This window comes from Balaenoptera borealis, assembly GCF_965194805.1.
Source record: "Balaenoptera borealis genome assembly, chromosome: 13".
Classification (NCBI taxonomy): Eukaryota; Metazoa; Chordata; class Mammalia; order Artiodactyla; family Balaenopteridae; genus Balaenoptera; species Balaenoptera borealis.
The window spans coordinates 94,056,939-94,084,526 of record NC_138870.1 but is presented as its reverse complement, the minus strand read 5'-3'; the positions used below and the strand labels follow the sequence as shown (position 1 = coordinate 94,084,526).

Here is a 27,588-nt window from a genome sequence, read left to right as displayed (position 1 = left end):
GTTTCAGTTTACTGACAGGCACCCCAGGCAGGAGTATCTTGAACCTAGAAAGTTATTTCAACATAACTAAGTGAAATAAGCCAGTCACAAAAGCCAAATATTGTATGATTCCATTTATCTGAGGCACCTAGAACAGTCAAAGTTAGGGACTTCCCTGGCGGTCCAGTGGTTAGGACTCTGCTCTTCCACTGCCAGGGGGCCTGGGTTCAATCCCTGGTCGGGGAACTAAAATTCTGCGTGTCACGTGGTGTGACCAAAAAATATATATATATTCAAATTTATAAAGATATAAAGTGGAAGGGTGGTTTCCAGGGGCTGAGGGGCAGGGAGAATGGGGAGCTAGTGTTTAATGGGGACAGAGTTTCAGTTTGAGAAGACGAAAATGTTCTGAAGATGGATGGTGGTGATGGTTGCACAACAATATAAATTTGCTTAATGCCACTGATGAAATGATCAATTTTATGTGATATATATTTTACCACAATAAAAAAATTACAAGACAAAAAGGAAGATAGTAACGACAACAACAAAAACAAACAGCAGATTAAGAACATGCACCAGAAAAGTGAAGCCAAAAAGCTGATGAAAATCGTGAACAATTATTTTGCAATTAATTTTCTTAAAGTTAGTGAAGCAATTTCCTCTACAACGCAAGGTTATAAAACAGAGATCTGAGGGCTCAACGGAATCACAGCCAGACAACATGAGGAATTCACTGGAAACTGGTAGAGCTTAGGAAAGAAAAGAAGAGAAAAGTAAATCTGTCACAAAAGCAAATGCTTACTGGAATTCATACAAGAAGAGACACTACTTAAAAAAACAACAACTAAGCAACACCAAAGACAGAGATGAGAAAAGTAAGCAAAATGAAGTGAAAATGAAATGCTAAAAAGGTTTGGCGAAAATACATGAAATAAAGGCAAAACTCCAACGTACACTCATTGGAATCCCCAAAGAAGAAAACTGAGAAATGTGAACAGAACAAATATCTAAAGATAAAATGCAGAAAAAAAAATTTTTTTCCATAATAACCTTCAGCACAAGAACAACTGAGCAGCAGCTACAGAAGCTGCAAGGATAGAAATCTTCAGAGGGTCTGCAAGTGGGTGTGCGTGTGATAATTTTGTAATTTTCATTTTCCAGGATAATTTTTGGCATGCTATTAGTTCTCAGGGTTATAGAAGAAAAGATGTTTTGACTCACGATAGCTTAGATTTACTTCTTAGAATTCATCTGGAAACTGACAACGGTTTTATCTTTCAACTTTGTGTTCAAAACCTATTTACCCTTTACATGTTCGTTATAAGAGATGACACTTCAGATAAGCAAGAGAGAGGATACAAATCTCTTTTGCTTCCACCACTCACGACAGTCACCATACAAACGAGTATTTTGACTGGCACGTTATTTAATAAAGGACTTGACATCCATTTTCTTCCATGTTGCTCCAAACAACATGTAAGGTCAGTGCGTTTATGTTCCTCACATCTCACAGCCAAGGAAAGGCCGGCTCAGTGGGGGGAATGTACTCACCCAGGCATCTCTCCCGGTGAGCGCAGCACGTGGATGCAGGTTGGTCCACGTTTTGCTTCTATGCTGGGTCCCCACAACTTCAAGACACATCTCTAACTTTGGAAAGTGAGGCAGATGTGATGAGACAGCTTTGAGCTGTGTTTCCAAGGGTCTGGGCCACAGCGGACCACCGTCTGCAGTGTTGTCTGGGCAGTGGACAAAGCTCTCAGGAAAAAAAATAGCTGCTTATCACCAGGTCGGGGGAGGTGCATACGTATTTTGGCCTTCTCATCAGGAAAAGGGCTCAGATAGTGAACAGGTCAGAGGAAAGAGTGTCTTTACCTTGGACCAGAACCACGTCCGAGGACAGCTCTGCTCCCTCCCTTTCAGCTGCAGAGAAAGGATGTTCCAGGGATGCCGAGGCTTCCTCACGGAGCAGCACTTCTCAGACTTAACGTACACACAGGTCCCCAGGGATCTTGTCTGAGGGCTGATTCAGTTTCAGATGACTGAAGTTCTGCACTTCTAACCAAACTCCCAGGAAGCTCTGCTGTTGCCAGTCCTAGATCAAACTTGGCAAGAAACACTTCTCAGGATGCCCCTGGCTTTCAAGTCCAAGTCCAGGCTTTTTACTATGGCCCCTATGGTCCACTTGACGTGACCCCTATTTCCAGCCTCCACCTCCATTTTCACTTCTGCATGGTCCCCTGATGATCACAGGGCCCGTATCCAGAAAATTTAAAGAACTCCAACAAGTTCATTTAAAAAAGACAAATAGTCCAATAGAAAAATGGATGAGAAACTTGAATAGGCCCCTCATTCCTGCCCATTGGAGGGCAGACAAAAACTCACAAGGTAAAGGGGGCTGTTGTTGACCACACTGGGAATCCAACTGGGCAGAAACCACCTTCAGGGAAAGCCTCAGCTGGGAAGCTGGCTGGGGCATTTGTGGAACTCACAGGAAATTGCCTCTGGGGCTGATCTTGAACTTGGGACATCCTTGGAACTCATAGGAAGTTGTCTCTGGGGCTGATGTTGAGCTCCCTGGCTGTCCACCTGATGACTGAGCTCCACTGGGATAAGGAAAGAGGCCACACCCTTTCCCCTGCAGTGTGCCCTCTACTGACAAAGCTTAACCCAGAGCTAGCTGGCAAAGGAGAACGGTCAAGAGGGTCCAGTGCTGGGTCCCAGGCAGTGCACTTAAGGGTGGATTTGGAGCGGAGAAGTAACACATTGATAACTGGCACAGGGACAAAATGTTAATGGTTGTGAATCTGGGTGAAAGGATACGTATGGGAGTTCTTTCTACTATTCTTGAACTCTTCTGTATGTTTGAAATTACTCCTAAATTAAAGAACTTAAATAAAAGAATACCATTAGCTGAAACTGGCCAAAATAAGACATTGGGGAGGATGATTTCTTGATTTTAAAAACTGCACTGGACTCTAGAAGAGAATTTGATTTTGGTCTTTGAGTCTTTTGGACTTTAAAAGATTTTGATTTCTTTTAATTTTTAAAAGGTTAGGAAGTAACGGAAGGAACCAAACTTGGGCCTGCTCACCCATGCGCAGTAAAGTCAACCTACTGACACCGAGTTGTGTTGAAGGAAAGTGCAGTGTTCACTGCAGGCACCAAGCAAGGAGTCTAGGCAGCTAGTGCTCAAAAGATCCGAACTCCCCAATGGGTTTCAGGGACAGGTTTTTAAAGACAAGGTGAGGGAGGTGGGTGGTGCAGTGTGTGATCAGCTCGTGGATATTCTTCTGATTGGTGGGTGGTGAGGTAATCAGGAGTCAACATCATCAACCATCTGGTTCTAACGGGTCTGGGGTCTGCATGCTTGTGGGTAGCATGCAGTTAACTTCTCCCACCTGGTGGGGGCTTCAGTATCTGCAAAACAGCTCAAAGGACACGGCTCAGAGTATTATCTATAGCCATTGAGAAGGAACGAAATGTTCTTGACTTTGTTTAATGGCTAAACTATTATTATTTTGTCTTGCTTGACTGTTTTCCTTTCTTTCTACATTTTCTCACTTCTCTGATTAATTTATTCTCTGGAGCTTCAGGAAGGCTTAGGAGGCTAAAGTTCTTCTACAGACAAGAGGCAGGCAGCGGACACTGGGGGGTGTAGGGGGAGTGTATCAAGGGTGTCTGGTAGCTGATTGCTCCCTCTCACCAGGGCATGTGATTGCATGCATCTTCCTCCTCTTCCTAAACTGTAGATTACACCTCAGAACTAATAGGTTTCTCAGAACTCCTGACTGACTGTGATGGAGGGCCTTGTACCACCTTGGGGGCACTCATGAAGAACCCCACTTAACCCAGAAGAGAGAGGAGGACAGTGGTGGGTGTGGGGTTGCCCTGGGTAACACAGGGAGTTGATGGGCTTCTCTTGGCCAGGAGGGCAAAGACTTAACTAGTGGGGAGATGAAATGAGGGGACGGAGTTTGTTCACCAGAATTCCAGGTGATGTAGAAGAGCATGCTTCCGGGAAGTAGATCCTGATAGGGAAGCAGCTGGGTGCTGAAGGCATTTCAGGGAGGAAGAGAGCAGAGGAGCTGCTTGGGCTGTGAGGCAGGAAGTATGGGCCAGAGAGAGGGGGCAGGAGGAAAGTCTTTTTTCCAGAAGCTTCTGCTCCTGTGGAAGAATCTGGGAACCAGAGAAGCAGGTGACGAGGGAAAGCTGAGCCTCTCCCGCCCCCTCTGGTGCTGGCTCAGAGCATTAGTAAGGATTCTTCAAGTTTCTGTCAAGGGTATTTTCTCCCAGATTGCTGTGAGCCTGGCGCTGCAAATCTGCACCCAGATGGAGTCCTGGATTTTATTCAGGCTACACTTATTTTGTGGCTGAAGAAACCAAAACTCAGAAATGGGACCAGGCAAATAAGTGTCAGAGATGAGCCTTGAATTTCCATTCTGATTCCTTCTTTTCCTTTTTTCTTCGAAACTTTCCACAAAACAAACAAAACCCCAAGGTTCGTGACTACGTATTTTGTGCAGGTATTTTTTTTTTTAATTTTTTAATTTTAAAAGAATATTTATTTATTTATTTGGCTGCATTGGATCTTCACTGCGGCATGCGGGATCTTTCATTGCGGCGAGTGGGCTCTTTGTTGCAGCGTGCAGGCTTCTCTAGTTGTGGCGCGTGGGCTCCAGGGCCCACGGGCTCAGTAGTTGCAGTGTGCAGGCTTAGTTGCCCCATGGCATGTGGGATCTTAGTTTCCTGACCAGGGATCAAACGCGCGTCCCCTGCATTGGAAGGCAGATTCTTAACCACTGGACCACCAGGGAAGTCCCTGTGCAGGAATTATTATTGACAATGTTTATTCGGAACTTTAAGGATGCTCACGCACACGAAGAGAACAATATTAAATGGGGCGAAAGCTGTTTACTTACTGTTACGCTCATGAAAATATTATAACAGCAACAAAAGCAGGAACCACATGGCCTGGGATGACTACTTAAAACCCCTAGATCATAAGAGAGTTCCCATAGCCCATCCTAGACACCAGCACCAGCAAAGGCACATGACCCAGTCCTGACCAATCAGAGTGGGTCCCTGGACTTTTGCCCCTCCCCTTTCCATGTGGGAGTCCCCCAGCTGGCAGCAGGCACACCTAGAGGTGCTGAGGCCACGGCGCCTGAATGTGGCGGAAGCCTGTCTGAGAAGTGGAAAGACAGATGCTTGATGACATTTTTTTAAAATTTAATTTATTTATTTATTTATTTATTTATGGCTGTGTTGGGTCTTCGTTGCTGTGCGAGGGCTTTCTCTAGTTGCGGCAAGCGGGGGCCACTCTTCATCGCGGTGCACGGGCCTCTCACTATCGCGGCCTCTCTTGTTGGGGAGCACAGGCTCCAGACACGCAGGCTCAGCAATTGTGGCTCACGGGCCTAGTTGTTCTGCGGCATGTGGGATCTTCCCAGACCAGGGCTCGAACCCACGTCCCCTGCATTGGCAGGCAGATTCTCAACCACTGCGCCACCAGGGAAGCCCTTGATGACATTTTTATCCTCTGGATCCACACACACCTGAAGCCCACTGTTCCCCTAAGCTTTTTAAGTACATGAGCCAATAAATTCCTTTCTTTTTCATATGCCAGTTTGAATCGGTTTTGGCCACTTAACAAAGTGATGACTGATATATGTCTAATTAAAACATTGTAGGTACAGTCAAGAGAATATTTTGCAACATGGAAAAGCAATGTCTATAAAAACTCTGTGAAACATGGAAGGGTAGAAAATATTGCTAAGTGAAAACAACAAAATGGAAAGTTATAGATCTGTAGGCAAATGAGGGAGTTGAGAATGTAAGAGAAAGAAAACTCAGTGGGTTACAGAAAAAAAATCTACTCTACAATGCAGCCTCGAGAGAGGGTCCCCAGCAGGCAGTAATGCCCAAAGCAAGAAAAGCACAGGAAGAAAATTCTCCACCAAAATACCAGCACCCTTGATTGGGGCATTATTTTTCCCCCTATTCTTTACTTTCCTGAATTTTAAAAAGTTGTATTGAATGTCCATACACTACTTTTAAAATAGCAGCTGAAACATAGAAAAGAAAAAAAATAGGTGTAAGATGGGTGAACGGGGAAGCCAGGAGAGTTCCTACAGGTTCCCGTGTCTTGAGGAGCTCCAAGAACTTCTGTTGTGGGGAGGATGGAGGGGCTCCTTCCTGATGGGAATCAGGCTGAGCAGGTTCCGGTGACATCCTTTTATGTGCAAACCCAGGATCTTCTCCAGTGATTACTGCCCAGGTGAGGGAGGGGGAGGACAGAGAGCCAACACAAGCTGAGTTGATACAAAAGAGAGAACACAAGATACCCTTCATTCCCGGAGCCCTTCTGTCTGATGTCAGCACTTAATATAGAGCCTGGGGTCAAACAATACACGTTTCACAATGGCTGACTCTGCATGTGAGGGAGGGAGCAGGGCCGCTGGAGGAGTCCAGGAAATGAGTTACACACATGAAGGAGGGAGGGATGGGACAGGCTGACCTCCCTTAACTTACAGTGTGACACTCACCGCTGACAGCGCCCTCAGGACCCTCGTAGACCTGTCAGCTGCTGAGTCTCCAGGCATTGCCTCTGCCAACCTTACCCACCACCGCCGTGGTCCCCTTTTCTTCCACTCAGAGGCCCCTGGGCTCAATTGCCTTCATCCTCTCCTGTCCCCTGGGATCCTGCTTTCCCACGCCTGGCTGGTGGCAGAGGTACAGTCCCCATGGTTTCTTCCGAAGAGGAGCTCACAGGCTTTTTTTCTTGGGAGAGTTTCTGGAAAACACACACACACACCAATCAAAGGAAAGCTACAGAAGGCTCCTATGCAGCATGGCGTGGAGATCCATGCAGCATGGAGGGCTCAGAAGTCAGGCTCCCGGGCTGTCATCCTGACTCTCCCTCCACATAGTCGCAAGCATTTGGCAAGTGACATAAGCTCGCTTATGAACACCACAGTCTGGGGGGTTAAACAGCAAAAATGTATTTTCTCATAGTTCTGGAGGATGCAAGCCCCAGATCGAGGTGCTGGCCAATTGAGTGCCCGGTGAGGACTCTCCCTGGCTTGCAGACGGCTACCTTCTTGCTTTGTCCTCACAGGGCCTTTCCTCTGTGCCGGTGCAGGCAGAGAAAGAGAGAGCCCTCTGTGTTTCCTCCTCCTCTTATAAGGACACCAGTCCCCTAGGATTATGGCCCCACCCCTACAAACTCATTCAACCCAAATCACCTCCCAAGAGCCCCATCTCCAAAAAGTCACCTTGGGGCTTAGGGCTTCTACATATAAGTGTTAGGGGGACACGTTTCAGTCCCTAACACTCCCTGTGGCTCAGTGTCCTCTTCTGTACAACTGGGAAGACCCTCTTCCCAGCACATGGACCTCAAGGAGCATCGAGGAAGAAACGGAAGCCATGACCAGGTCTCTCCAGGACTGGTGCCACTATCTCCAAGATGAACTTGATACCGTTTGGACCTTCAGGGCCACCAGATGCCCCATGTCCTCGGGGACATCCATGCAAACTCCACACACACACACACTGGCTTCCTCATCACCCTTCCCATAAACCCTGGTGCCCAGAAGCCCCAGTTAAAGCTTCCCCCTCCTCCAGCACCACCCACGAGGGAAACCACAGCCTCACCTTCTGCTGCAGGCTCTCATAGCACTGGGTGAACTCTGCCAGCTTCCTTTCCAGCTCCCAAGCCTGCGCCCTCAGCTCTTCCGCAAGCTCGGAGGTCGCTCCCTCCTTCAGCTGCTTCCAGTCTTTCAGGAGGGAGGCCAAGCCCACGCTGAGGGAGAAGCCAGCCATTGCGGTACCCAGCAAGCGAGCTTTTGTCTTCATCACCAGCGTGGTACCTTCAAAAGCCCTTTGCACCTGCCTGCTCCTTCGGGCTGAGACTTGGCCAGTGGTCAGGAGACTCTTGGCAGCAGTGGCCAGGCGCGGGTGGGCCCTGGCTATCTGAAAGGCACGGATGCTCCTCTGGATATCCTTGATGGTGCTGTCACAATTCTGGACCACCTCTCCGGCGGCCACGACATAGGCTGCCCCAGCTCTCCAGAGCCACGGGAGAGCATGGCCACGGGTGGGCATTAGGCTACCGACATAAGCTTGGGCTTCTTGACTGTGAAAGCGTTCCAAAACATTGGTCAAGATGCTGGTGACCTCCCCTGCTTTCCCCAAAACTCTACCAGCAGCGGAGAGTACCAGGCTTCCTCCTGCTATTGCCGGAGCGAGGACCAAGCCCAGGATGCTCATGGCTCCTGAGACCACAGCGATGGAATTGGCCACCATGCTGGTCTTGGTGAGTGTTCTGTGGGTTGTGTCGACGTGGTCTGCAAGGGCACGGAGCTTTCTGATGCCCACTTCCAGCTCCCCTTTCAAGATGGGAAACTCTTCCAAAAATATTCTTTCTTCAGCTGACAGGTCACTATCTTGCCACTTCACATCTTCATATGGAAGAATGTCATCTTCGTCCCTGTGGATGAGTGAAATAAAGATTTTCAGTCTCCCAGATGGGAAAGCCAAATTCGTAGTCAAGCCCGTGTGGTTTCTGGATGTTCTCGCCCCTCCAGTCTTTAAATCCTGCCTGCATCTTCCTAACATCTCTGTTAGCTCTAACTCAACTGTGAAAAGTCCCAGAGCATTGTTGGGAGCTGCTGGTTCCCTGAAGAGAACACGTAAGAGGGAGATCTGGAGGGAAATGGGAGAAACGTAGCCCTGGCCAAGAGATGGAAGAGGTGGATTAAAAGAGGGACTTTTTCAACCTTGTTCAAAGAGGCTATGGAACTGTCACGAGGAGGGGCAGTGGGAAATGCTAAGATCCAAGTCAAGATAAGGAACCTGGGACTAATTGCCGGGAGGGAGAAGTCTGGGAAAAGTAGGAGGAAGCAGAGACCAGGTTTTGGGCAGGAGGTTGGGAGTCCTGTACGCGTAGAGGTGAGTGAGGGGGAAGAGGCGCCATATTGTATAATGCATCCCCCACTTTGATGACCTTGTTTTTTTTTCAGCTTGTGGGATCTTAGTTCCCCGACCAGGGATCTAACCCTTGCCCCCTGCAGTGGAAGCACAGAGTCTTAACCATTGGAGCGCCAGGGAAGTCTCCACTTTGATGAACTTGAATTCAGCGCTCTGCTGTGCCTCAGGAGTTGCACACTGAGAGCGCTGAGAGAAATGATTGCTAAAGCTCTGAATGTTCTCCTTGGCATTTGGCCGGCTTTCCTTGCTCTCTCGAGCAGAATTGGTTCTTCATGGAAGAAGTCAGGGACAAAAGGACCCAGCCCCTTTCCCCATCTTCTCACAGTAGGCAGTACTGAGGGATTTTTGCCAGCCCAGCTGAGTGTGGCTTTCATGGGACAGCAGTCTCGGGGGAGAACAAAGCCCTCTCCTTCAGGCACTTTCCTCGTGCCAAGGGCCCTGAGTACATTTCCTTCAGGGCGAGCTGAGGAGGCCTGGTGATAACACAGATACCCTGCCCACAGGAGGGTGTCAGAGCTGGAAGGAACCCTGAGGAAGATCTAAGCTTCCTATTTTACTTTTCTCTGGAGGAAACAGAAGCCCAGAGCGGGGCAGGGCTCTCACACAAAGGAAGGTGTGAGGTTGACATGGAGCTTTGAACGGGGACTGAGGGCTCCAGACGGTCAGCACATTCAGTTCTTCCTCTCATCGGACAGTTGATGTGAGGAATTCCTCACTGAGCTATATATACACATGCCTTTTAATCTCTCTTCACACACGCACACACACACACACAATTCCTCAATGGAAAAGGTTAGAAACCAAATATACTACCAGGGAAGCCTTTAGTGTTAATGAAGTAATTAATTTAGGCCCAGTTGTCAGTTAACCCGTAGCTGTAAATCAGTTGACAAAGCAAAAAGTACCCCGGGACTTGCAGTGGGGAAGGGGCAGATGACAGCAGGGAGGGTAATCCTGCTGACAGACCCCCAACTTCACAGACGCCACCATCCAGCCCACCCTGATCTCTCTACTTCCTCAGGTTTGTAGGGACGAAGAGAAACAACAGAGAGGTTTGTACCTGCAGAGATCAACAGCGCGGGGGGAAAGCGGGGTGGTGGTGGTGGGATGAACTGGGAGATTGGGATTGACATATACACACTAATATGTATAAAATAGATAACTAATAAGAACCTGCTGTAAAAATAAATAAATAAAATAAAATTCCAAAGGAAAAAAAAAGATCAACAATGTCACTTTGCATTCACTGTGAAGTTTTGTCTTTCACGTGGTTGGGAGCTTGGCTTCGCGCGTGTGTGTGTGTGTGTGTGTGTGTGTGTGTGTGTGTGTGTGTGTGTGTGTGTGTGTGTTTTGTGGGATCTTAGTTCCCTGACCAGGGATCGAACTCAGGGCCCCAGCAGTGAAAGCACTGAGTCCTAACCACTGGATCGCCAGGGAACTCCCTTCTTGTGTTTTTATATTAAACTAAATGCACCCCGCATTAGGCAATGATGCCTCCTGACATAGTGAAATTGCAATCGAGTTCTATGACACCTAATTCCCTCAGCAGACGTTTGCTGATTGTCTGTATTGGGCTGGTGATGCTACAGCTGCTGATGAATGGACACTTGGGCTTAAATTCATGAATGCAGTAACACTAAAGGGCCTTTTTGGTGATACCTGAACCTCACAGAGGTGAGGCCTGAGGGGGCAATTTCTGACCTCAGAGTCCTATTACCCAATGTCATGTCCCCGACAAGAACTTGACTTGTGCTCCAAAATATTTAATGTAGCTGGGGGAGTATTTTTTCCCCTGGGAGACATATATACGTAACGGAGACCAGCTGGAGGGCAGGGCATACTTTATGCCTGATGCTCTTGGAGCACGTTTGTCGCGTGTCGTGAGGATGCCTAAGCATTTCTGCAGAAGTAGCCCTTTCCCCAAGGAAAAAGCGCTCTGGGTTACCTTTGCAAACCGACACCAGCCTTGCATGCTTTCCCTGCCTGGTTGTCCAGCAGATTCTGTGGCATCAAATCCGTGTTCATTTTGCCTGTGGGAGAATGAGAGCTGTCACCACAAGTCAAAGGATTTTCTGGTTGGAAACAAACCAAGTTTACTGCAGGGGCCACGAAACCATATGAAATTCAAGTATGGAGGGATTTTAGATGGTGCGGAATCAAGATAATAATAAACACACAATGTACAAAATATTTGCAAACTGCTGTTTTTACATTTTATGTTGAGGTGGAGCTTATCTAGGATAAATACTCAAAAGGAAGTCCTCAACTCAATACATTCTGACATTACACACCTGAGTCATCACCTCCCAGATCAAGATAGAGAACAGAAGATTCCCTTAACCCCCTGCCAGTCAATCCACACCTGACCCGGGCGGGAGGTAACCACTATTCTGATTTCTATAACCATTGATTAGTTTGCCTGGTCTTGAACTTCATGTCAATGGAGTCATTTGTTTGGTTTCTTTCGCTCCACACAATGTCTGTGAAATTCTTTCATGTTGTCGTGGTTTTAAAAACGTTCAGTAGCTTTAAAAATGTTTACCATGGGCTTCCCTGGTGGCGCAGTGGTTAAGAATCCGCCTGCCAATGCAGGGGACACGGGTTCGAGCCCTGGTCCCGGAAGATCCCACATGCTGCGGAGCAACTAAGCCTTTGCGCCGCAACTACTGAGCCTGTAAGACACAACTACTGAGCCCATGTGCCACAACTACTGAAGCCCGCGTGCCCAGAGCCCGTGCTCTGCAACGGGAGAAGCCACCGCAATGAGAAGCCCGCGCACCACAATGAAGAGTAGCCCCCGCTCACTGCAACTAGAGAAAGCCTGTGCGCAGCAACAAAGACCCAACGCAGCCAAAAATAAATTAAAAAAAAAAAAAGATTGCTATGTAGTATTTCATTATAGGAATACACAACAAAGCAAACGTCATGCACTTGGTAGGTGGGGGAGCCCAGTGTGAGCACAGCCAGGTCTAGAACGGTAGATGTCAATCAGGGGCGTGTTTCCTCCCCGGGGGATATTGGTAATGCCTGTAGACATTCAGGGGTCGGGGTGGAGGCAGTGCTACTGGCATCTAGTGGGTAGAGGCCAGTGATGCTGCTCGACACCCTACGATGCCCAGGATGGTCCCCACAGCAAAGAATGGTCCAGCCCAAAACGTCGGTGGTACTGAGGCTGGGAAACCCGGAGGGAGCCCCATTCTTTACCAGCACCCCCTAAAACTTCCCCCATTTTTCATATTAGTCTTATCGGATGAAGGGCTATAGTGACAGTGGGGAGCCCTTTGGTCCCATCAGGTCCCATCCCCTCTCTACTGACCTTCTCTCAGTGGATGTCAGAGGATGTTATGTTGGGAGAGGGATGGAAATGATGGGAGAGGATTAGAGATGTTATTCTCATATGAGAGCTTTTTTTTAATGAGTTTCTCTTTGCAGTTTTGGGAGACTTCAGCTCCACTGTATTCTGCCCCTTTGCCTGCAAACCAACTCCCTCACACACCCCATCAGAGTCAGAAAAGTCGGTGTCTCTGAAACACAGCTTTGAGATAATCCTCTTAATCTTTATCACCAACTCCCCCTACTCCCAAACTACGCTTAAAAAACCTACAACCCAAGAAACACTGCAGGTTGCAATTTTGAGACAACTCATTCAGCATCTTTTTCTACAAAGATGACAGCCCTAAACCAGTCCTGCAGAGAACGTCTAGGGAAGTGCCTTGGCCCATGCCGTCTCCTCCTTTCTGGGGTCCAGGCTCTCTCTCTCTCTCTCTCTCTCTGTCTAGGATCCTGGGGTCCCCAGCCAGTGGAGGGAAAGATGCAACTTGGTTGGTCTAATCATACGCTTAATCATGCTTTTATTTAAACTTCAAATACTCCTGAAGGAGAGATTTCTATCCTGATTTATCAAGTAACGAAGCTGAACTTCAGACCCAATCTCACATTAGGACCCGGCTGGATGGGGATTTGAACCCCTGGGGGGTTCCTGACAACAGCTCTTTTTCCCAAACCAAGTGCAGGTGGCCAACCCCTTGGGCACATTGTCCTTTAGAGGCCCCAAATCAGCCCTCCTCCTGGGTCTGCTGTCCCACCTGTTCTCAGTGAAGCTCTCACTGTGGCCTCAGGTTCCGAGGGCCTTCTGTTCTCTCCTCTCCGGAGGCCTCTGGTCCAGCAGGAGGCTGTGAGCGTCTGGGCTGCAGGACAAAGACGAAGTGCGGAGTCTGCAGCTGGTTCTGCTCACTAGGGGAAAGGCCCGAGGCTCTGATTGCAAAACTGGGTCCAAGTTCAATGAGGCAGGCACAGAAATGCCAATGCCCAAGGCAGCTCTTTCGGGAAGACCGTGGGGCTTATCGAGAAATGGCTTGAACTTTTACATTCCTTTCTGCTTCTTTCTCTAATAGATGTGCAACTAAGTGGACAGCTGAATCCAAGTGAGGCCTGAGTCTCTCCTCTCCTGGTCCTAGCTGTGCCAAGGGCAGAACAAGGGTGGCAGAACAAGTCCTGCAAGGACTCAAGTCGAGCAGACCACCTGGAGGGCTGTCCCTGTGGGCCAGTTCCTCAACTGCCCTTGGCCTCAATTCCCCATCTGTTAAATGGGTATTTATTAAACTAGCCCTTGTGAGGGAGAGCTATCTTGAGGAGCCCCGGAGCAAGCGAGGGAATGTCCTGAGAGGAAGCAATACCCAACAAATGCATCAATGCCCCTGCTGATGCCGAAAACTCAGCCTCTGTGCACCGGTGCTGAATCAAACCTCAGAGACAGAGTTCTGGGTGAAGTGGGAAAGAATAGCTTTATTGTTTTGCCAGGCAAAGGGGGACACTTATGCCCCTCAAAACTGTGTGTCCCAACCCGGGAGGATTTGGTGAGGAGTTTTATAGCAGTGGTTCAAGGGCAGCGCTGCTGATAAGGATCAGGGTGTGGCAGGGCCTCCACGCCTTTAATCTGGCCTCAGGTGGTCTGCTGATGAGCTCCCAGGTTATCAAACTGTGATCTTCTCTGGAATGAAGAATGTGAACATCTTCTATTTGTTGGAGGTTTTAGTTCTATAGCAGAGCTCAAAGATATTGTTATAGGTATCCCTTGAGGACCCTGCCCCAAGGCTGCACTATTGTTTCTTGGCTGCTCCTTCCTTGTCTCTACATCCCCTCCCTTCCCTGATTAGCAGCTGTTTGAATCTGCCCTTTGGGACTCAGGGAAGGTCACGGAGGCTAGGGTCTATTCCCTACAAACAAGAAACAAGAAAGGCTTCCGTGCCCAGGAGCCCCACAGGGTCCTGCTCAGTTTCACTGCCACGAGTGCTGTCATCCGCCCTCCGAGGAGGTGGGTGACCTTAAAGTCTAAGACCTCTTTTCTGTAACTGTGAAATTCATAAAGGCTCTGAAAATGGAAACATTTTTTCATAATTCATTTGGTGGTAAAACCTGACCTGCACTGGTGCAAGTGTATAGTTTTGATGCATCCCTCTTCATTTGAATATTCACAGTTTCCCTGAAGAAATATGCATAGTGTTTGACCAAGGAGGGAGTTCTGGGCTGGTCTCAGTTTATAATAACCAGTGTTGTGGTTGGACTGGCCCCCAGGGTTCTCATGATTGCAAGATGCCCTTCAGCAATAACCATCAGAAAACTTAAAACTAAATAAGGGTTTATGACTTATAGAACCTGGAAATTACATAAAAGAAAATTTTTAAATAAATTCATTAATTAAATAAAAGGTTATTACTTACAGGACCTGGGAATGATATGACACATCTGGGCCACATGGGGGTAGGAGAGGGGGTCAAGGTGGGGAAGGGACGAAAGAGAGAGAGAGGGAGAGAGAGCAGCAGGGCCTGGGGTTCTGCTTATACTGGGGTGGAGAGGGGGCACCCTAAGTGTTCCAGGGCTCACTCTTTATCGGTGAATTTAAAACATACGAGGGGAAATTTAAAGCTCGGGAACAAGTGACCCAAATCATCAGTGATTAAAATCAACCAAGATCTCTAAAACCGAGGAACCTCAGCAGGGGAGGTGGCTGGCTTTTTATTTAACCCCGGGGCTGGCAGTGTGTTTATTCAAGATCACCATCTTGGACGTAGATGCCTCAGCAATCAAAGCTTAAGTCAGGCACTTGCATTACAAACAAGAAAAACAAAAACCCAGCTTTAGGGTTTACACTACAAGAGGGCTTCTGGGGATGTTACATAATATATAATATCTGGACCTTTCCTAAAATCCCCCAGATTGGAAACTCTGAAACACAGCTGGCTCCATTGATTTGAGACACAGGATTGTGGTCCTGACTCTCCCATTTTTCAGATGAGGAAACTGAGACCTCAAGAGAGTGGGTGGCTTGCCCCATGGTCACACAGCTAAGAAATGGCAACCCCAGTTCCAGATCCTGTGTCTGTGGGAATAGCCTCTCATGCAGTCATGGGCTGAGATTTGTGCCTCTGTGTGTGTGTGTGTGCGCACATGCACGTGTGTGTGTGTGTGCACGCAAGCTGGGACAAGGGGCTGCGTGGTTTGTTCACCTTTATATGAACAGAGGTCCTAGGCCCTCTCCCCAACCCCCCTGAGGCCACACTTGGGGCTTTGCTTTACAGGAGGTGTGCCCACCCAGCCAGGCTTGGTCTTTGGGGTCGGGGCTGACTGCCTTCCCTGGCCCTGTGAGCTGGAGTGAGAGGCTGGAGGGCCCTGAGGTGGGACCCGTAGGGGCCTTTGCAGCCCTGGCGTCCTGGCCTCCTATACCTGGGGACGCTCTGACCAGAAAATGTCCTGGAGGTGGAGTTGGCTAACCCCAGGCCGCCTGGCCGTCTGGGCCTCCCTGCTGTTTTCCCGGGCGACACATCAGATATTGTGGCCTCTCCTCAGCGCTGGGAGCCTCAGGGACCGGCCAGCCATTGGAATGAGGGGTATTTACTATAGAGACTCTTATGAAACCATAGCCCCAAGAGATGCTGGGTGAGCAAGTCATCTGTCACCTGCAGGAGACCTGCTTCTGCGGTGAGACAAAAAGTGTGCCCTGTAACCCAGATGACCACGAAGTGGAGTTGCTTCATTTCCTAAACTCACCTAACCTTCCTCAAGGGTCCCCAACCTGCTGAAAAGAAACAAACTGGCCTCAGGGAACCTTCGTCTCTTGCATGTAAAAACGCTCTTTTGGGTAAAGTTGTTACCAAACCAGGTTCGTTTGCCTGACTATGGCGAGGTTTGCAACAGAGAAAAAGAGTTTATTCACAAGGCAGCCAACCGAGGAGACAGAGCAAATCTCAGATCTGCCTCCCCGAATGTGAAGGGCTCGAGATATTTATGGGATAAAGAAGCAGGACGCTCTTAGGCATGGGGCAGGCTGATTGGAGGTGGGGAAAAGTTGAGGTGATTGGGGTTCTGTGCACATGTATCTGAGTCACATGCTTCTTCATGGGATGCATGTTCAAAAATGGAAGCTCTTAGCATCGTCTGAGGGTGCAGTTTTCGGCCCTCTGATGCCAGAATGTTGTTCCTTGCACACCTGCACAGGTCCAGTTTTAGGGTCGGTGGTCCCAACCATTCTTAGCTGGCTTGAACCGGACAGGGGTCGATCGAATTCAAGTTCCTGGAAAACAACTTAAGCCCATCGCCCTGGTACTATAGTGACCCACGCCACACGGCAGAGTTATCTATCTAAAGCGGGGGTTAAGGAGTCAGAAAATAATTACAGCCAGCCTGGTCAGTGCAGGCAGGTTACAAGTGGAGGAGTTTTTAATAAGCTGTTCTTACCTGCTGTGCTTTATAACAAGCTCAATAATTTCTGTTAGTCACCAGTTTGTTTTAACCCTGAGGGGCACAGTTTCAGGATGGGTTTTTTAACCCTATGGGAAATGGTTTCAAAGTCAGGTATTTGCGGGTGAGTGTTCAGGCAAATTCAGGCCTCAATTTCTTATCAGGGTGTTAAAAAACAAAAATCCAACTGAGTAAATTTCAGGATCAAATTGACTTTATTCATTGATTCGTGAATTGGGCAGTGTCCCTTCCAGCAAACAGAAAGGAGCTCTGCCGAGCTGTAGAAAAGGAAAGGTTTTTAAAGGCAGAACAGGGTAGAAAAAGGAACTTATTAGCAAAGAATGCGTTGTTTCAGGCAAGGTGACCTCCTCAGGGGAATGGAATCAGCCCACCAGGCTGACCACTAGGCTGACTGATTACAGGTTCCATTCCTGGGGGTGTTGAAGCTGCACTTAGAGTAGGTACCAAGTCTTCCTTTGCTGTTGTGGGTTTAGCATAAGGGACTCCATTTTGGGGCTGCCGTTGCCTTTTAACCAGGGGGTTTTTTCTCTCCCCCATAAAAGTCTGCTGTGCCCCAAGGTGACATCTGCCTGGGGGTGCCTGTGTTGTCCCTCTGGGGTCTGGCTGGCCTGGGCAGAGGCCTCCTTTGCCTCACCTCACCCTCCTGCTGGGCCCTCACTGTCTCTTGCTGGTGAAAGGTCCCCTGGTGTCTCTCTCTGTGGGCTCCGTGATGCCAGCCCGGCTCTGAGGAGCTGCAGGGGTCCGACTTTCCGCCACCAGCATCCAGCCCGCCCTCTGTGAAGTCCCCTCACCCTCAGCCCTCAGTCCATCTGCCAGGTCTCGCTCAGGCCCTGGGGGCTGCGGGGGGCAGGGGGAGAGCTGGATTGGCAGGGGAGGGAAGAGGTGATTCAGCCTCTCTCTCCACCTAAGCAACCTGTCAGGAGGCCTCTCCTGCGCCTTGCTGCTCTCAGCTGCCTTCCGTGCCCGCTGGGAGGTTTTACACCACTCAGCCACGGAGTTTGATCATAATGGAGAGAAGCTGCAGGTGACTTCTTGCTCCGCCTGTTTCCCTCCCAATCCTGGAAAGCTAGTCCCTAAACCATGTCCCCCCCTTCCAAGTCCTCCCTGAGGACTTGTCCTCTGTTCTTCTTCCTAAGCACCTTGATTTAGCCCCTGGTGAACAGGGTCGGTATTGGGGGAGGGGGGACAATTTACAAATAAAGGGATATCTGAGGGGTATTTCAAAAATATCGTAGTTAACACTTGTCAAAGTCTTAGAGAATTTCTACTGTTAACAAACAAGCAAGCAAGCAAACAAACAGCATTTTCACTCTTGTGACCTAAATGAGAATGATAGGATTAAACCAATCTGTTTAATCAGCTTGATTGCAGGAAGTCAGGACCTCCTTGTCACCTTCCCCTGGCCCAGGGCCTGGCCCCTATCATTTTTGCTGAAGAATTATAGCTGATTATCAGACACCTACCTGGAGGTGTGATTTCCTCAAGTCCTTTGAACTGCAAGCAATAGAGATTGATTCTCGGCCTTGCTTATTTATTTACTTATTGTAATGCTTGACTCATTCCCTTTATTTACTAAATCTTAAGGGGACACTGGGAATCATTGCTTTAGACTATTACATAATCACTCATTTGAATTGAAAGCATAGCAGGGCTCATTTAAACTTAAGAATCTTTTGGAAAGACTCTGGGGCAGCTCCAGCCACAAAGGTACAGCTGGACCATCAGGGCTGGGAGAGACCAGGAAGCAGGCGGCCTGGTGACTTGTCAGGAGGTTAGGGCCGATGCACAAGACTGCTCCCATCAGATGACTCAGCCACCTGTCCCATGACTCTCAGCCACCTGCCCCTCCCGGCTACTCCAATTTTGCATCCCTGCCAGAGAATCTGATTGGCTAGCTGAGGTCACACGCCCATCCGTGTGTTTTGGGGTGTGTCTTAGTCCCTTTGGGCTACTGTAATAAAATACCACAGACTGAGTGGCTTGTAAACAACATTTATCGCTCATAGCTCTGGAGGCTGGAATTCTGAGGTCAGGCTGGCAGGGTGGTTGGGTTCTGGTGACAACTGACTTCTCACTGTGCCTTCACGTAGTGGAAGGGGCCAGGGAGCTCTGTGGGGTCTCCTTTATAAGGGCATTAATCCCATCCCCTAGGGCTCCATCCTCATGACCTAATCACCTCCTAAAGGTACCACCCCCTAATAACCTCACATTGGGTGCAGGATTCCAACCTGTGAATTTGGGGGCCGGACACAAACATTCAGGCCATAACAGGGTGGTGGGCGCGAAGGTGAGATTTGCTGGTTAGCACACCCACCAGAACCACATGGGGTAGAAGAGAGGCAGTTACTCAACACAAAAGGGTGCTGATCCCAGAAAAGACCAAGAAAGGATGCTGGGCGGGCAAAAAAGCAACAGGTGTTCACTACATCTCACCCTTTGCTCACATCTGTGTGATTCCATTTACATGAAGTGTCTAGAAGAGGCAAATGTGTAGAGACAGAAAGTGGATTGGTGGTTGCCAGAGGCTGGGGGGAGGGAGGAATGGGGAGAGACTGATCATGGGTGTGGGGTTTCTTCGGGGGTGACAAAGATGTTCTGGAATTAGGTAGTGTGATGATTGCACAACTCTGTGACTATGCTAAGCACCACTGACTTGTACATCTTATGAGTGAATCGTACGGTATGTGACTTTATATCAATGAAGCTGTGTTGCTCTTTTAAAGACAAGCTCACATTTTTAGCTTCCAGTTTAACAATTACTAGGTGAAGTGGGTGAACTGGTGGAAGATTTTGCGGGGGGGGATGGGGGGCAGGGGAAGAGATACCAAGCTAAATCTTCTAGATGAGTAGAGCCTGAAGTCATGGAATTGTAAGCAGATAGGTCAGGGAGTCCCCGGAGAAGAGATCCAGGAATAGCTTTCTTGACATAAGAGAAGCCATTTTGGCCTAAGCCATTTTATGATGTAAGCCTGGTTGCAATGTTTGCCCTTGAACAGGTCTCAGGAATCAATGATCTTATGGGAATTGAGGGAAGGCAGGGACAAAGGAAAAGCAGTCAAGAAACAATAGTTCAGCAATAAAACTGAGTCTTAGTTCCTCCTCAAGGGATATACATAATAATATATCTTTGAGTTCTGCAGGAACTAAGGCGTCTGCCCAGGTGGAGGATGGAATGATGACGTTGACCCTCCTAACTTCAATCAACTAAAGCTTGGATTCTGTCGACCTTTGCCCCAGTTCTATGCTGAATTCTCCTCTGCTCAAGCCCCTTCATGAATATGTGTAGACCCTTAGCTTCAAACTTTCCCAATTTTGCTGTTCAGAGGAGACACTGCTTTGGGAAAGATCCCGGGTGTCCTCCTTACTTGCTGCAAGTAAACAATCCTTCCTTCTCCCGATCTTTGGTTTGGTTGTGTCTATTGGCTTGACATCCACCAAGAGGTGAACCCAGTTTTCAGGTAACAGGCTCATGCGTTGTGGTTTTTGGGAGAAGTGGTATGTGGGCTAGAGCTCATACAGGATCCTGCAGGGTAGCAACCTGGCCCACGCCTGCTGCAGTCACTAGGGTCTCAGGTCCTGGAGATGAGGAGAGGAGAGCTGGGCTCCCTCTCACCACATGACACCCCCCAATGCCTCACACCCATTAGAATAGCTCTTATTTTTAAAATACAGAAAATAAGTGTTGGCTAGGATGTGGAGAAGTTGGAACACTTGTGCATTGCTGATGGGAATGCAAAATGACACAGCTGCTGTGGAAAACAATGAGTCCCCACAAAAAATTAAAAATAGAATTATTATTTGACCCATCAATTCCACTTCTGGGAGTACACCCAAAAGAATGGAAAGCAGTAACTCAGAGATATTTGTACAGCCATATTCCTAGCAGTGTTATTCCCAGTAGCCAAGAGATGGAAGCAGCTCAAGTGTTCACGTGAAACCAAGTCCCCCTACAACCGAGTTTAACCTCTCCATCCAAAACATTGCTCCCTTTCTTGTCTCACACCTGTTCTCCTCAAGATTGAGGAGTATCAAAGAAAAGGGGGGATTGAAACCAAACAGGACCCTACGTGGCCATTCTGGGTACAATAGTCTTTCTGTGTCCCCCATTTCTTGTTTGCAGGAAGAAGGCTTCAGCCTCCTAGACCTTCCCCGAGTGCCAAAGGGCAGATTCAAACAGTTACTAATTAGGGAAGGGAGGGAAGGCAGAAACAAAGGAAAGGCAGTCAAGAAACAATGGTGCAGCGATAAAGTGGAGTCCCAGCTCCTCCTCAAGTGATTTACTTAACAATCTGATACAAATCTCTGAGTTCTTCTGCTGGACCTGGGGGTCCCACCCAGGGGGAGGATGGTGACTTCGGGTCTGCACAAGCACGTAGACCCCAGAGTGGAGGGAACCAGAAGGCTGAGGCCTCAGATTCCTGGGGCACCACCAAGTTACCTCCCCACCAACCAATCAGAGGAAGGTCACACACCCTGCAGCCCTCCCCCGCAATTTTGCCTTTAAAAACTCTTCCCCCAAAAAACCATTGGGGAGTTTGGATTTTTGCACATGAGCTACCCAGTTCTCCTTGCTCAGCCCTGCAGTAAACCTTTCTCAGCTCCAAACTCCGACGTTTCAGTTTGTTTGACCTCATTGAGCGTCAGGCACACGAACTTGGGTTCGACAACACAGGGATAACAAAATGTAGTCTATACATACATTCGAATATTATTTAACCTTTAAAAAGGAAGGGAATTCTGACACAGGCTACAACATGGATGAGCCTTGGAAACATTATGTTCAGTGAAATAAGCGAGTCACAAAAGGACAAATACTGCACGATTCCACTTAGATGAGGTCCCTATAGTAATCAAACTCAAATAGAGACAGAAGTAGAATGCTGGTTGTCAGGGGCTGGTGGGGAGGCGGGAAAGGAACGTTGATGTTTAATGGGGGACAGAGTTTCAGTTTTGCCAGATGGAAAGGGTTCTGTGGATGGACGGTGGTGATGGTGCACAAATGTAAATGTACTTAATGTCTCTGTACTGTACACTGACTAATGGTGAAGATGGTAGATTTTATGTGGATCTCCCAAAGGACATGCCGCTGTTAGCTCTCCAATGTCCCATGTTAGGCAAGGGCCCAAGCTGCACACAGGGGCTCCCTCCCAGCTGCTGTTGACTGGCAGCAACCTGAATCCAGCTGGGCAGCTCAGAGCAGGGCACTTAGACCCAAGGTTATAATAATCCCAAACCATGACTCCATGTTCGTGGCCCCGAAAGGCATCCTGGGATCCTTTGGCAGCTCCATTGCCCCTGGCTCGGGCAGTGACAGTCATGAGGGATGGAGACCGGACTCCAGGAACACTCTGACCCTGAAATCCTTGGACTGCAGGAATCGCTGCCCTTCTCCCTGCCTACGGCATTTAGGATGGTTTGAGCAAACGCTGCCTGAGAGTATTTTGCCAAATGTAGCAAAAGTACCATCCCTGCCCCCATAGCTTTGCCCGGAAACCGAGCCCAATTCACAGAGGGACAGGAAAGCAGTGGTCACAGGGGAGAGAAGGGCACTGAACTCGGCCCCAGGACCCCTGGGTTCCAGGCCCTTGCTGCCTGTCCTGATAATCCTCCAGCACCATATCACCTACTTCCTAGGGTTCTCGGAAGGATCGAATGCGTTTATCTTGACGATGGGAGGATTGTCAACAGTTACTCTCACCATCGTCACCATTTTCGTATACATGGGACTCTCCTTTCGTGGAAGATTTGAGAGGCTCTTGAAGGGATTTCCCCCTCGTTCTCTGAACTCAAATTAAAAATGAAGATTCTTGTGATGGTGGGGTTGGAGGATGGGAACGGCTACGTGGAGAGCATCCTTCACACTCGGAGCCCCGTCTGGGAGCGTTTCACGCAGGGTCTCATGGGATCCACACCGTTCTTCTAAGAGGCAGAGGGCACAGGCCTAATTTATAGGTGCCCAGACTGAGGCCAGTGGGGTGGAGTGCCTCACCCGAGGTCTGACGCCACTGCTAAGTGCTAGGGTGGATTCATTCCATAGAGGAATGAGTAAGTGAGTTGGCAAACTGAGCTCCTTGTGGAAGCCTGGCCAGGGGTAGGGGTGGGTGGGGCTGGAACGGGAGCAAAGTTGCCCGCCAGGCTTGAATTTAGTTAGTATTTACTTGGGTTGCAAGTGACAAAACCAACTTGAACTAGTGTTGGCAAAAACGGGGATTTACTGGAAAGCTTTTGCTCCAGCTCGGTTGTTTTTGTACTGCAGGTCACAACCCTTTAGTGTGTCACGAAATCGATTTAGTGGGTCTCAACTAGTAATAAAAGAAAATGACGTGGCATGGAATGGAAAGTATCAGAATGTATCATACATAATAAGGGCTTACATATTGTTTCATGAAAATGATGTACATATAATCATAACACACACACACATGTGTGTGTGTGTGTGCGTTCTGGATTGTAATGTGAACTGGGTCAGAGAGAGTATGTTTTAGAGCTGCTGATGTAACTCGCGGAATCAAAGGAAAATCTACATGGTGTCAGGCCGCTCCAGGAACTGCGGGCCCTGAGACCAAGAACCCATCATAGCCCCCTCGTACATTCTCGCTCTCTCTCCTTTCCCCAAACTCTGGGCTTCTCTCGGGGAACCAGCCTCATTCTGTCCCATTATAGGTGGGCTTTTTCCATAACAGAGAGGACACAGCCTCAGGCCTATTCCTATTCATGTATTTCTGGTTCCTAGATTATAGATGTAAGAGCGTTTTCTCCACCAGATCCAGGAAGAAGATTCCTTGGGAAGAGCTCTCTGGGTTAACTTGTGACCCATGTCCTACTGGTCCCTGTGGCCAGAGGAATATGGTTCTCAGGTTCCCCAGCCCAGGTCACATTCCCTCTCCCACAGCAAAAGCAATGTGCTGTTTCCAAAAGTCCTCACCAGAGCCCTGAGGTTGAAGAGAGGAAGAAATCAGGCCCTTACAGCCCGGGGAGGTGGTCTTCCGGACAAGTCAACTGATGGTTGTCCTCTGCGAGGGGGTCAGGGGTCTAAGAGCTGGCTGCTGCCGATTTGGCCCACAGACCACCTGGATAGAGTTTTGCAAAGCAGCGTGTTTCCCAAGCAGCAAATCCTCCAAGGTAGGGGTGTAGCGGGGGATGGGCTCTGGGTGCCCTGTGGATCTGCAGGACCCTGGCTGAGCCGCCCACTCTACGCCAACAGAAGAATCCATTTCAGGATGTCTGCTACCGTCTCCAGACTTGGGATTTGGGAAAGATGCCCACTGAGCGTCTTCTCACAATCCTAGCAGAGAGTCAGTCTTTCTGGCACCAGAACTTACCCTCTTGTTCGGCTGGGGTGGGTTGTCTCACCCGAAGGTCTTGATGTCTCCAGGAAACTGCTGGGGGGTGGCTCCAGGAAGCGTTGCTGTGGCCAGGGATGAAAATCCAGAGGCCACCTGAGTCCGCCTGCGAATCAGTGGACCCAGTTCTGTTCCCTTGGTGCAGTAGCTGTGGAAATGCCACTTCACAGGCAAAGCTGGGCAGTTGAGCTTTAGCTGGCAGGGGATCCCCATGACCTCATCAACACAGGGAGGGTCTTCCACACTTAGGGCGGACCCTTAGCCTTCGGCAATGAGTATGGAATGTGGTGGCCTCCCCCTGGAATTGCCAGATCCCCACCCCATCTGTAAAAATAGGGAATCCCATTGCATGAGCCAGGATCCTTTTCTTGGCTATGATTCTGTGATCCTTAGAATCTAACATTCTGTGATTCTGAGAGCCTAGGAATTGAAGAGCCTCGATTACTTTGTGTCCTTGGCTTGGTTTGGATCCAAGCCCTATTCTCTCCCCAGTCCTGCAGATTTTTTTTCAGACTGCCCTTGACCTCAAGAAGGACATCCACAGGAAATATATATTTGGTCTTGCCCTCACTCTCACATGAGGCCCCCGCCTCGCTGAAGGGGAGGATGTGCTTTTACGTGGGATTGAGCTTCGGAGGAAATGAGACTGAGTTCTCCCATCTTTATGCCCATTTCTTGGTGACACCAGGGCAGGGCCTGCCTCTGTGTCATCTTTTCTCCTTGGCAATTAGCTCTTAGCACAGTGAACCTTTGTTGACCCAAAGTGACCTAAATTCCACAGCTCACGGGCCATGTGGTTCCAATATAGTGAAATGGAGGATGTTATCCACAGGAGCTCCAGGGAGGATGGAGGTACCCAGCGGCTCATGGCCTGTTCTCCATGAGCAAAGCAGGCGGGGCCGACTCAGTCCTCGGGGGGAGCACATTTTGAGTCATGAGGGCAAGTTCACGGGACCTGGCGAGGGAGGAAGATGGAGCTGGGGAGAGGTCAGAGGGGACACAGAGAAAGGACTTGCTGGTGCGGAACTGTGGCTGAACAAACATAGCAAACGGGGTTTTATTTGTCAAGACAGTCTCCTCCCGGTCCCTGTGACCTTGCCAGGAAGGGTGATGCCACCAGCTCTTTCCGTCTATGGACCTGGATTCTCTAACGTGGCCGCGAGGACGCACTGGCAGGGTGAGGCCCATAGCTGGGCAGTCGGGATGCCCCATGCCGCTGACGTCTAAGGTTCTAGATCCTCATTCTAGATTCTAAAATTCCACAGGAAAGAAGGCAAGTGTTTGGCTGGACACAGAACACAGACTCACATCCCATCCTGTGCAGGACCCAAGGGTTGCTGGCTAGGGGTTGGGCGGATTTGCAGAGACCAAGAAGTCTTCTGGGAGAGAGGGAGAAGGCCCCTCGCTCCGTCCTGCCGTGATGGGCACTGTGACATATTGCTCATGGGGACGCAGGACCCCCAGACCCCCTGCCAGCAGCCGGGCCCCCGGATCTGGCCTGCTGACCTATGCTCAGGCTGCCATGGGGCGGTGAGCATGCATCAGAAGAAGGGGTCTATCAGCAGGATTTGTCTCCATGGCAGGCATCAGGGCCTGCTCTTAGGTTATTTTATTTTATTTTTTATTTTTTGGTCACACCACGCGGCATGTGGGATCTTAGTTCCCCGACCAGGGATCGAGCCTGCGTCTCCTGCATTGGAAGCGCAGAGTCTTAACCAATGGACCACCAGGGAAGACCCTTAGGTTATTTTATTAAGGCAAGAAATTAAGGTCACCATCCTGCCCAGCACTGAATGCATATGACGTCAGACTAGGGATGATTCTCTCCACCTTTCTCTCCTGGAATTTCTTAAAACCAGAATTGGCTTAACATGATCCATGGCCATTCCCTACTGGTATGGACTTGAGTTGTAATTTGCCCAGAAAAGCAAAGCCTTGGGAAGAAGAGAGAGTCGTCTAGCAAGGAAGAGCTGAGGGCTAGAAGTCATATGAATTAGATCACAGCTGACATGTGACTGCATGTGTAGTCCGAGCTCCAATGGCACGCCAGATCACACAGGGTGACAATAGCCATCTCTCCTGATTTCACTATGAGCTCTGGGATAAGGGCCTAATGTGGTTACGTTCATCCTTTTAATGACTCCGGGAGGTCAGTCTGCCATTGCCCCTGTCTTACCAATGAGAGAACCGAGGCTGGGAGGAATAAATAACGTGCCCAAGGCCACATGTTCGGCAAATGGCAGAGCAGGGGCTCGAGCCTGGGCTGGGTGGTCTGGGTTCTGAGTCCAGAATCCCAATCACGATGCTCTACAGCCTCTAAGAACCAGGGATTTAGAGTCAGTTATTGGTTTAAATTCTATGCAATGTTCTCATCTCTCTCCGAAGAGGGCGAGAGCCATGTCCTGGAAAGAAAGTGACCCCAAGGTCAGGAGGATTGCGTCCCTCTCCCCTCCCCACAGTGTCCAGGGCTGCCAGTGGCCTGTGAGAGAAGGGGACAGGAGCAGTGTCTCCGAGAGCAGGGACGCCACCAGAGCGGGGCCTGCACACCAGCCAAGGCCCCAGGCACAGAGCCAACGGGGAAAGGAAACTCCCTCCCTGATCACATTCTCAGCCACTCCGCGCAGGAAAAGGCAGGCTCCCCCCGAAGCCCAGATAGTCAGTCTCCAGATGGTTTTTCACTGAAGACTTTCCCAGAGAGTCTCGGGGACCCAGGCCAGTACGGGCGGTGACAGAGCTCTGGCCCAGCATCAGGAGAGCAGGCAGGCCTTCGGCTGCCCTTGGGACCCTGAGAAAATCCCTTCTCCTCTGGGCCTGTGTTTCTCCATTAGCAGTGGGTCAACTAGTGACCCCACAAAGATATGTCCAAGTCCTAAACCCCAGTACCTGTAATTGAGACCTTATTTGGAAATAGAGTCTTTGCCAGTGTAATTGAGGATCTCGAGATGAGATCAAGCGGGATTTAGGGTGGGCCTTACATCCAAAGACAGCATCCTTAAAAGAGACCAAAGAGAAGACAGACACACAGCGGGAGGGCCGTGTGAAGATGGAGGCAGGGATTGGAGTGATGCAGCTGCAAACCAAGGATTGCCAGCAACTACCCGAAGCTGGGAGAGAGACACGGGACAGGCTCTCCCTCAGGACCTCCAGAAGGAACCGACCCTGCCGACACCTTGATTTTGGACCTGTGACCTGCAGAACTGTGAGAGAATAAGTTTCTGTTGTTCTAAGCCACCAAACAGTGGCCATTGGTTACGGCAGCCCTAAGAAACTAATATACCATCTCCAAGAGAATTGATTGGGCCAGGAAGTCTCCCAGGGCTTAAGAAAATAAAGAAGAGACTGGAACTTGACCCCTACCCTGAGAAGCTCACAGTCGAGTTGAGAAACAAAAACCTGCACCAAATTACTGCATTTCAAACGACATCTTTTAAAAATTATTATGTATGTATGTATGTATTTATTTATTTAATGCCAATCTTCTTTATTTTTTAAAAATTTTTTAAAATAAATTTTTAAA

At 49.1% G+C, this 27,588-nt stretch overlaps 1 protein-coding gene across 4 annotated transcripts; it reads right to left on the bottom strand.

Annotated features, from left to right (window-relative positions):
• Positions 1-244: 244 nt before the first annotated feature.
• Positions 245-27,588, bottom strand: LOC309609193 (apolipoprotein L6-like). 4 transcript variants are annotated; one of them, XM_082350359.1, is made up of 4 exons: positions 24,051-27,588; positions 10,916-11,000; positions 7,636-8,470; positions 245-6,775 (listed from the first exon to the last, which is right to left on the bottom strand). In XM_082350359.1, the coding sequence occupies exons 2-4, from the start codon at positions 10,993-10,995 to the stop codon at positions 6,650-6,652; spliced, it is 1,041 nt and encodes a 346-aa protein (XP_082206485.1). In that variant the 5' UTR covers positions 10,996-11,000; positions 24,051-27,588; the 3' UTR covers positions 245-6,649. The 4 variants fall into 4 exon arrangements, 3 of the variants coding, with proteins under 3 accessions (XP_082206485.1, XP_082206486.1, XP_082206484.1); XM_082350360.1 differs by lacking the exon at positions 24,051-27,588 and adding an exon at positions 13,056-24,044; XR_014233309.1 differs by lacking the exon at positions 24,051-27,588 and having other exon boundaries at positions 245-6,293; positions 6,528-6,775; positions 7,636-24,044.